This window comes from Onychomys torridus, chromosome 1 (assembly GCF_903995425.1).
Source record: "Onychomys torridus chromosome 1, mOncTor1.1, whole genome shotgun sequence".
In the NCBI taxonomy this organism is placed as follows: domain Eukaryota; kingdom Metazoa; phylum Chordata; class Mammalia; order Rodentia; family Cricetidae; genus Onychomys; species Onychomys torridus.
The window spans coordinates 16,348,430-16,358,644 of NC_050443.1; the positions used below are offsets into that span (position 1 = coordinate 16,348,430).

Genomic DNA, 10,215 nt, shown 5'->3' on the forward strand with positions numbered 1-10,215 from the left:
GGCTTTTGTCCTTGCTCGTGTCTGTAGTCTGATTTCTAGAAGTGACACTCGGGCAAAAAGTTTGCCTTGGTAACTTTACAGAGATAGCCGTTGGTCCTCCTTACACTCCCACCAGTGACTAGTAAATGGTATTTTCCAATTCCGTAGCCAATATTCTCAGCAGTCAGATGTATAGTGCTTACCAGCCTGGTGGTAGAAAAAAGGTGTATCAGTTTTAAGGTTTTTAATATAAGTAATCTTTTCATTTAAGAATGAAAAGGGACTTGAAACTTTTTCAGTAATAGCACACTTGCCTAGACTAGCCTAGTAAGAGCACACTAGCTCCAATGAAGGGTTGTGGGTGTGGCTCAGTGGTAGAGCCCCTGCCTAGAATCCCCCAGTGAGGGGCTGGGGTGTGGCTCAGTGGTAGAGCCCCTGCCTAGAATCCCCCAGTGAGGGGCTGGGGTGTGGCTCTGTGGTAGAGCCCCTGCCTAGAATCCCCCAGTGAGGGGCTGGGGTGTGGCTCTGTGGTAGAACCCCTGCCTAGAATCCCCCAGTGAGGGGCTAGGGTGTGGCTCAGTGGTAGAGCAACTACCTAGCATACATAAGTAAGTCTCAGGTTGGGGATTTAGCTCAGTGGTACAGCACTTGCCTAGCAAGTGCAAGGCCCTGGGTTTGATCCTCAGCTCAAAAAAAAAAAGTAAGTCTCTGGGTCTGGTCCCTAGCACCACAAAAATCTAACTTATTTTCCTCTCTCATGACTGTCTACATTCTCTTTTGGTTTGGTTTTGTTGTTTTTCAAGACAAGGTTTCTCTGTGTAGTACTAACTGTCCTAGTACTCACTCTGTAGCCCAGGCTGGCCTCGAACTCTGAGATCTGCTTGCCTCTTCCTCCTGAGTGCTGGGATCAAAGGTGTGCACCACCACTGCCCTGCTGACTGTCCACTTTCTGTACCCATTTCTCCCCTCAATAACTTCTTGAATAACTGTAGTTGCTGACTACGAATTACTGGCATTAGGTATGACAGTAGTTTCTGAGAGTTAACATATATTTTTCCAATTATTTGGCTGGCTTTTCTGAAAGATTTTATTTTTATCCTTGGTGAGGGTTTAGGGGATCAAACTCAGGTCACCAAGATTGTGTGGTACCCACAGGGTCAACACACCTGCCTGAATTGTTTATCCTGTTTTCCCTAAATTGTGCAAGATTTTGAATCCCAGGGTTTCCTTGGTGCATGTGAGAGATTTCATTTTTTTATCTTGGACCATTTGGGATTTATTTAGAGAAGTAATAGTGTGAGGTAAGGATCCACTTTTCACATAGCAAATGAGCTTTCTAGAGAGCTCTACATTTTCTGATGCTGGGATTAAAGGGGTGCCATCACATCCAGCATTATTACTATTATATATTACTATTATTTCAAATATATTAGTATTATATTACATATAACCCAGGGATAATTGCTATCTTTAAGATGATGTGTGAGCTATTGCCTGCATTTATGTGTGTGCATCATGTGTGTGCAGTGCCTCGGAAGGCCAGAAGAGAGCACTAGATTCTTTGGAAGTAGAATTATAGAGGGTTGCCGGGCGGTGGTGGCGCATGCCTTTAATCCCAGCACTCGGGAGGCAGAGGCAGGTGGATCTCTGTGAGTTCGAGGCCAGCCTGGGCTACCAAGTGAGTTCCAGGAAAGGCGCAAAGCTTCACAGAGAAACCCTGTCTCAAAAAAAAAAAAAAAAAATAGTGTTATGAGCCACCATGTGGGTGTTAGAAACCAAACCCAGGTCTTCTGCAAGAGCAGCAAGTGCTCTCAACCTCTGAGCCATCTCTCCAGCCAGTGAATCTTTCTTTTGAGATGTGTTTTGTCATGTTTGGTTTAAGACAGAGTCTCACTTTTAACTCATGCTGGCCTGAAACTTTAAGACTTACATGTCTCCGTCTCCCAAATGCTGGGGTTACAGGTATGAACAACCTCACCTAGTAAGGTAGGAACTCTTCTAGCCAGGTGGTGGTGGCACAGTCCTTTCATAGTTTTTAAAGAGTTCCTAAACCAAGTGGTGGTGGCTCATGCCTCTAATCCCAGAACCTGGGAGGGTGAGTCAGAAGGATTGCGAGAGGTTTGAAGTCAGCTGAGGCTCAATATCCTGGCTCAAAAAAATTAGGGATGGGAGTCAGTCAGCACAGCCTGTAAGATGCTTGTTTCATGAGAAACAATGTTTTTCCCCAAAACCCACATGAGGTGACACATGCTTGTAGTCCCAGCACTGGTGATGGAGAGAGGACTCCTGAGCATTACTGATGAGCCAGCAGCCTGGGTCCCAGTGAGAGGCCTGTCTCAGACCACAAGGTGGAATTCTGTCACAAAGAACAGTGGAGGTTGATGTCTCACCTCCACGAGCACATAGCACCTGCACACACGGTGAATACAAGTACGCACACATTTTTACAAACTTCTCTGTACCTGAAGTTGAGCAAAAATGTTTATTTAGAGAGTACTAATATTGTTAAATGAATTTGCCTAAAATTAGTCTTTCAAAGGTCTAGACATTTATTCTTAGATATTTTATCTTTAGTCAGCATGTATGTCTGTGTACTTGAATTCCTGATGCTCAAGGAGGCCAGAAGAGGACGTCCAATCCCCTGGAGGTGCAGTTACAGATGGCTATGAGCCACCATGCCATGTGGGTGCTGGGAACCGAACCTAGGTCCTGCAGAAGAGCAGCCAGTGCTCTTAAACAATGAGGTTATTCCTATTATGTATTCTGAAAGCTTCTGTAGCTCTTGAAAATGATTATTTTCTGCTCATTTCTCAGATAGCCTATCAAAGTACTCAATTACATTACTGTGTGTACTTGTTCAAATGATTATAACTTTTGAGTGTATGTGTCTCTGTGTGTGGTGTACATGCACATGTCCATATGCACATATGCAGAGGCCAGAGCAGGATGTCAGATGTCCTCTGTCACTTGCCCTAAGACAGTCTCACTGAACCTGGAGCTAGGCCGGTGGCCTCCTCCCCTCTCTACCTCCCACAGTGGTAAGGTTATAGACATGTGGCCATTCTCAGCTTTTTACATGGATGCCCTCACAGTTGCACAGTGTGGTGGCCAATCTTGATTGTCAACTTGATTTACCTGGAGAGAGGGGCCGCAGCTGAGGAATTGCCGCTAGCATATTAGCCTATGGGTAAGTCTATGAGTCATTTTCTTCACTGCTAATTGATGTAGCAAGACCCAGCCCACCGTGAGCAGTGCCATCTCTAGGAAAAGTAACTGAACAAGCCAGAAGACAAAGCAGTGAGCAGCACTCCTCCAGGGCCTCTAATTCCAGAGTCCTGCCTTGAGTTCCTGCCCTGACTTCCCTCAGAGTTATAAACTGAAATAAACCCTTTCTTCCCAAGATTGTTTTGGTCAGTGTTTGATCACACCAACTAAAGCACAGTAAGTGCTCCCACCTGAGCCATGTCTCTGGCCCCTGCATTCTGTAAAATGTGGGTGATCATGATTTGTGAAAACTCTTTCCATAGTCATCTATTCATTCTCCCCCACCGCGCGCGTGCGTGCGTGCGTGCGTGCGTGCGTGCGTGCGTGCGTGCGTAAGAATGGATGTTGGGCCGGGTGGCGGCGCACGCCTTTAATCCCAGCACTCAGGAGGCAGAGGCAGGAGGATCTCTGTGAGTTCAAGGCCAGCCTGGTCTACAGAGTGAGTTCCAGGAAAGGTTCCAAAAGCTACACAGAGAAACCCTGTCTCGAAAAACAAAAAAAAAAAGAAAAGAAAAGAAAAGAAAAGAAAAAAGAATGGATGTTGGAGGGAGCTGGAGAGATGGCTCGATGATTAAGAGCATTGCTGCTCTTGCAGAGGACACAGGTTTAACCCCGAACACCCACATAGCAGCCCACAACCACAAATGTCAGTAACTCCAGTTTCAGGGGATCTGACATCCTATTCTGTCCTGCACAGGCATCGGGCACACATGTACTGCACAAACATGCAGGCAGGCAAAACACTCACACACGTAAACCTAAAAAGAAAAGAAAGGCTGTCGGGGCTGGAGAGGTGGCTCGGCTGGTAGGAGCACTGTTGCTCAGTCATGACCAGAAGAGTTTGGGTCCCAGCACCCGTGTGGTTCAGCTCACGACCACCTCTAATTCCAGCTAATTTCAGTCCTCTGGCCTCCAAGGTCACATTCTCACGTACATACACATTCACACAGAAATACAAAAGCACACACATCTAAATGAAAGATAACAGCGGTTTTTTAAAGGAACGGTGGTTGGACTTTGTCGAGGGCCTCTTCTTCAGGCTGAACTTGGTACACACCTGTAATCCCAGCACAAGGGAGACAGCAGAAGATGCTAAATTGGAGGCCAACTTGTGCTATGTAGGCAAGACCCTGTGACAAAACCCAGAATCTGCCGGGTGTTGGTGATGCATGCCTTTATTCCCAGAATTCAGGAGGCAGAGGCAGGCAGATCTCTGTGAGTTCATGAGTTTGAGGCCAGCCTGATCTACAAAGGAAGTTCCAGGACAGTGAGGACTACACAGAGAAACCCTGTCTCGGAAAAAAAGCAAAGCAGATCCACCATGATGAATTGTGAAATCACGTCAAGAATAATACTGCATGAGCTTTGTATTTTTCAAATTTACTAACAAGTGTGTGTGTGTGTGTGTGTGTGTGTGTGTGTGAGAGAGAGAGAGAGAGAGAGAGAGAGAGAGAGAGAGAGAGAGTCTCACTATGTAGTCATGGCTGGCCTGGAACTCAGAGTTCCTCCTGCCTCAGCCTCTTGAGTGCTGAGTGAATCCAGAGCATCACCACTGAGCTTCCAGTGTGTGTGCACATGCCACAGGATGCAGAGGGGCAGAGGACAACTTGCAGGAGTTGATTTTCCTTCCGCCATGTGAGTCCCAGGGTCATAACTCAAGACATCATCACCCTTACCTACTGAGGCATCTTCCAGCCCCAGACTCTACTTTTATTTGAGACAGGGTCTTTACGAAGTTGCCCAGACTAGCCTTGAACTCAACTCTGTAGCCCAAGCTGGCCTTGAACTTTGTCTTCCTGCAGCAGGCACCGAAATGGCTACAGTTACAAGCTTGAGCCAACAGGCTCAGCTGCTGCAGTGTTGACAGGTTGGTGACACATGGACTCTAGATTCATCAAAGGCACAAGAAGGCAGGTACAGCGTTTATTAAATGACCATGGCACAGCTGTGTTTCAGACAGAAACTGGGCCTTTCGAAGGTGATGGGATGCAAATGGCTCTCACATACTTTAGACAGGTTTTCACACAGTTGGGGCTGGCCTAGAACTTGCCATGTAGCCAAGGATGGCTTTGCTCTCAACTTCCTGCCTCCACCTCCAAAATCCTGGGATTGCAGGTGTGCTCCACCCGAGACAGCTCTCTTGTGTAGTCTTTCAGATGACTGACTGGCAGTTACAGCCAAGGGAGCACTCCAAAACAAGAGTGTATTTCACTCAATTAATTGAAGCGCCGCTGAATGGTGAAAAGAGGCCACATGGATGTTCCAAGGGAAATGGATACAAGAACCGTGAGGGGAGAGGAAATAAAGGCCTTTCCTGAGAATTATGCCAGCAAGATGGATCCCAGGGTAGAGGTGCTTGCTACCAAACCTGACAACTGGTTCAATTCCACACGGTAGGACAGAACCGGCTCCTGAAAGTCATATTCTGATCTCCATACACATGCCATAGCTTGCACATATGTGCACACACAAAATTAAAACAAATGTGGTGCAGGAGCCAGAGAAATGGCACAATCGGGAAAGACCTTACCAAGCAAGACTAGCAACCTGAGTCTAACACCCAGAACCTACATGAGGATGGAAAGTTGACCTTGACTCCACAGACACCCAGTTCCATCTTACACAGGCTGTAGGAAGAGCACTTTCTTGCAGAGGACCCAGGTTCAATTCCCAGCACCTGTGTGGTGAGTCATAACTACCTTGTAACTCCAGTTCCAGGGGATCAGATGCCCTCTTCTGACCTCCGCGGAACCCAGGCAAACATATGGCGTGCATATACAGATATGTGACAAAATACCCATACACATCTTTTTAAAACTGAGAAATTAGCCAGGCGTGGTAGTACACGCCTTTAATTCTAGCTCTCTGGAGACAGAAGCAAGCAGATCTCTGAGCATGTATATGAGTCCCAGGCCAGCCAAGGCTACACAGTGAGACGCTGTCTCAAACAAAACAATAACAGCAATTAATAATAATAATAATAACAGTATGTGACGGAACCCCTTAGTTCAGAGCTGGAGGCGGCCACGGCGGTGTGGTACACGGCACCGCCAGAGGGCAATAGACGTCCGCGCACGGTGCTTGCGCATGCATTCCGTTTTCCAGCGCGCCGAGGCCCGCGCATGCGCACAGCCTCACTGCCGGTGGAGCGGGTGCCCCGCGCTTCTAAGCTCAGCGCTCTCTGGTGACCTAAGGGACTCAACCGTCGGCGATGTCCGAGCTGCCGGGAGAGAGCAGGGTCCCCAACCTGAGCCCCATGAATGGCATCGGCGACGTCCTGCAGGGGGGAATGGGCGGAGGCAGTTGGATCCCCGAGGCCCAGGAAGGCCCGCTGGCCGGAGCCGCCAGGCCCATGGTGCGAGCCCCGGGCCCGTTTCCCAGGCGACTCCCCGGCATGGCGGGCCTGATGGCCATGCCGCACGTCCACCCGCCGCTCCGCCTTCTGGAGCTGCACGAGCAGCGGATGTTCCAACACTACCTGCACACCAACCCCCTGATCCCCACCAGGCTGCTCCGCGACATCGAGGAGCGCCGCCGGCTGTTCGTGGAGGGCTGCAAGGCCAGGGAGGCGGCCTTCGACGCCAACCCCCCGCAGATGGACTCGGACGCCCGCGCCTTCACGCTGGCGCTCACCGCCTCCGACGCCCGCGGCCCCACCGCCGACTGAGTGGTGGCCTGTAACCCCAGCCCTCAGGAGGGAGGAGGCTGGAGGATCGGGAGTTCAAGGTCATCCAAGGCTATGTAGCGAGTTGGAGGCCAGCCAGGGCTACGGGAGACTCTGTCTTTAAAAAATAAAGATTGGTGGCCAGGAAGTCAGGTGACTGTTAGGATCAAAGGCAAAGGCAGAAGTCTGGGCAGCTGTCATGAGGTGGGAAATCCAAGCAGAGTACAGCCATGGGCAGGGTGGAATGAAGCAGTTACCAGAAAGAGGTGGACACTTGAGGCCTGAAGCTGGCTGACAAAGAGGACCCTTCTGATCTTTTTTTCCCCTCCCTGCATTTGTGGAAACTCAAGGTTGCTTCATCACTGTAAAGGACAATGGTTTTGCAAAGATGCAGTCTAAGAATTACCAATGGGGGAAAAAAATAGAAATCGACCGAGATTCGGGGAGAAACCAGGGAGATTGGTTCTTAGATACAGTTGCTCCTGGGTTTTCCTGGCGTCAGACGGCTGTTGAGACAACTTGGACATTTCAGAATTGAGGGGCCATCCCACTGTCAGCTGACAAGACCAATGTGCTGTTAATTCTTGTGTTTGATGTTATGTAGACAAGTTGTAAATATTCAGATAGGGAAAATCATTATGTGTTTGTGAGATGAATATTTCCCAAGACTATGTGTAATTGTATCCATATGGGAATAGATTTACTATTTAAATGAATTTAAATGATAGGTGTACAGTCACAAGACTCAAAAGTAGCGAAAGATGCTATGGGAAGTTAAACTATTCTCTCTGCCAAACTGAAAACTGTCTGAGCAAGCCTCCATAGTGATTTGGGTTGGGCTGGGATGGTTTTCTGTAGGGTTTTCAAAACCGTTTTCTAATGCATATGAGTCTAGTTCTCCCCCAATCCTGGGTGCTAACAATGGAACCCAGAGCCTTACACATGTTGCCCCTGCTCTGCAGCGGCACTCCCAGCCCTTTTGAATCAAGGTAGGGCTGGCGACATGGCTCAGTGGTGAGAGGTGTTTGCTGCTGAGCCTTATTACTGAATTTGATCCCAGGACCCACGTGGTGGAAAGAGAACCCACTCCTGTTTGACTACCATTCATGTGTGCACACATGCAATGTTAAAAAAAAAAAAACAAAAAAAAAAAGCACGATAGTTGGTACCTGTGTCGATATGTTGGGTTTTTATATTTTCAATAATATTGGAAGTAATTCTATATTGGTTTTTTTAATGACTACTATTTAAGGCTGTATCAACATATTTAATGAACTAGTTGTCTTCTGGACATCTGAATTGTTTGAATTTTTTTTTCTTTTTGTTGTTTTAAAGATGTGTGTGAGAGAGAGCCTGCATGAGAACCTGTGTACTGAGGGGGCCCAAAGAAGGTGTGGGATACCCAGAACTAGACTTACAGGCAACTGGAAGCCCCCATGTGGGTGATGGAAACTCAACCCACTTCACAGAGCCATCTCTCCAGTCTCTATTTTTTGTTTGTTGGAAACAGGGTCTCTCTATGTAGTTCTGGCTGGCCTAGAACTTCTATGTAGTAAAGCAGGTTGGCCTTGAACTCACAAAAATCCTGCCTCTGCCTCATGCCTAGCTTTTGTGTGTGCATGGTTTTTGTCTTTGTTTTTTGTTTGTTTGTTTGTTTGTTTGTTTGTTTGTTTGTTTTTTGGAGAAGGGGTTTCACAGAACTGAGGCTGATCTTGAACTCCTGATCCATCTCCCAGGTTCTGGGACTAAGGGTGTGTGTCGCTGTGCCTAGCAATTTTTTGTTTTGTTTTGTTTGTTTGTTTTGGTTTTTCAAAATAGGGTTTCTCTGTGTAGTTTTGGTGCCAGAGATCCACCTGGCTCTGCCTCCCCAGTGCTGGGATTAAAGGCGTGCACCCCCACTGCCCAGCATGCATTGTCTTTGTAATGTTCTGTGCATGTGTGTGCTTGCTCTTTTCATAGAGAAAACTTATCTTATGAATGAATGGAAGCAATTAAAGGCAAAAAAGTGTTGGTTCAGTACTCAGCTCTGGGAAAAACAAAAAAACAGTGTTGGTGTTTTTTATAGGTATTCCCAGCCCTCTTTGGGCCTCTGTTCACTTCCATTCACCAAGGAACTCATGCCTTTCTCTAGACCCAGCCCAGTCCTTCAGACTCAGCGTTAGGAAAAACTAACATCGGAAATGCACTTGGCACTGCCAGCTGTTCACGTCTCCACTAACTACAGGTGGGGAGGGCTGTTTTCACTGTGTGAGGGCCATCTGGTTTCTTTTTTCTTTTTCTTTTTGTTTGTTTTTTGGTTTTGGTTTTGGTTTTTGTTTTTCAAGACAGGGTTTCTCAGTGTAGCTTTAGAGCCTGTCCTTTACTAGCTCTGTAGCCCAGGCTGGCCTCGAACTCACAGAGATCCGCCAGCCCCTGCCTCCCGAGTGCTGGGATTACAGGCGTGCGCCGCCAGTGCCCAGCTTGGTTTCATTTTTCGATGAACCACCATAGCCTTTATTCACCAAATCTACATAAAAGTCACCAAAAGTAAGTTCTAGATGGGTGTGATAGCTTGGGAGGTTGAGATGCAAAGGTCCAGCTGTGGTGGCACACACGTTCAGGACACAGCAGCAAGCAGATCCCTGTGAGTTTGAGGCCAGCCTGATCTACATAAGTTCCAGGTCAGCCAGGGCTACATAGTGAGATCCTCAAACAGCTGAGAGCAGCCTGGGCAGTTGTTTGGCAAGATTGTTCAGTGGGTAAAGGGCATGCCAGGAAGCCTGGTAATCCCGGGAACCATATGAAGCCGAAAGGACAGACCCCTCCAAAGGGACAGACCCTCTGACCTACACATGGGCCATTCCCACACAAATCTTTACAATTTACCCCTTTCAGCACAAGATGGATGTTTTCTCGGTGTTGACTGCATTGATCCTGCCCAGCAGCCGAGTGTTCATGGCTGCACATGCTCAACCTTTCTCCCTTTATGGTTTCCAGACTGACCCATAATCGCGTTGCCATATGTGGCCACGTATAGTTGGCACCTGTAATCCCAGCACTCAAAGCTGGGACAGGCTGGCTGAGTTTAAGGCTGCCCTTGGCACCACATTGTGAGACTGTCAAAAAGCAAAAACAAACAGCCACCACCGTGAACGCAGGCCGGCTGGGAGGCGGGCATTGTTTTCTGGCTCTCGGAGCACCCTTCCCGTCTCTTCCTCTTCTCTTTGGTTTCCAAGACAGAGACTCAGAGTAACAGCCCTGGCTGTCCTGGAACTCACTCTGTAGACCAGGCTGGCCTGGAACTCACAGAGATCCGTGGGCCTCTGCCC

General features: G+C 48.0%; 1 protein-coding gene across 1 annotated transcript; it reads left to right on the forward strand.

Annotated features, from left to right (window-relative positions):
- The first annotated feature begins 6,294 nt into the window (after positions 1-6,294).
- Positions 6,295-6,966, forward strand: Eid2b (EP300 interacting inhibitor of differentiation 2B). Its single transcript, XM_036191812.1, has one exon. The coding sequence runs from the start codon at positions 6,455-6,457 to the stop codon at positions 6,908-6,910; it is 456 nt and encodes a 151-aa protein (XP_036047705.1). The 5' UTR covers positions 6,295-6,454; the 3' UTR covers positions 6,911-6,966.
- Positions 6,967-10,215: the final 3,249 nt, after the last annotated feature.

Coding starts and splice junctions, on each gene's coding strand:
- Eid2b (XM_036191812.1), top strand. CDS start 6,455: ATGTCCGAGCTGCCGGGAGAGAGCAGGGTCCCCAACCTGAGCCCCATG.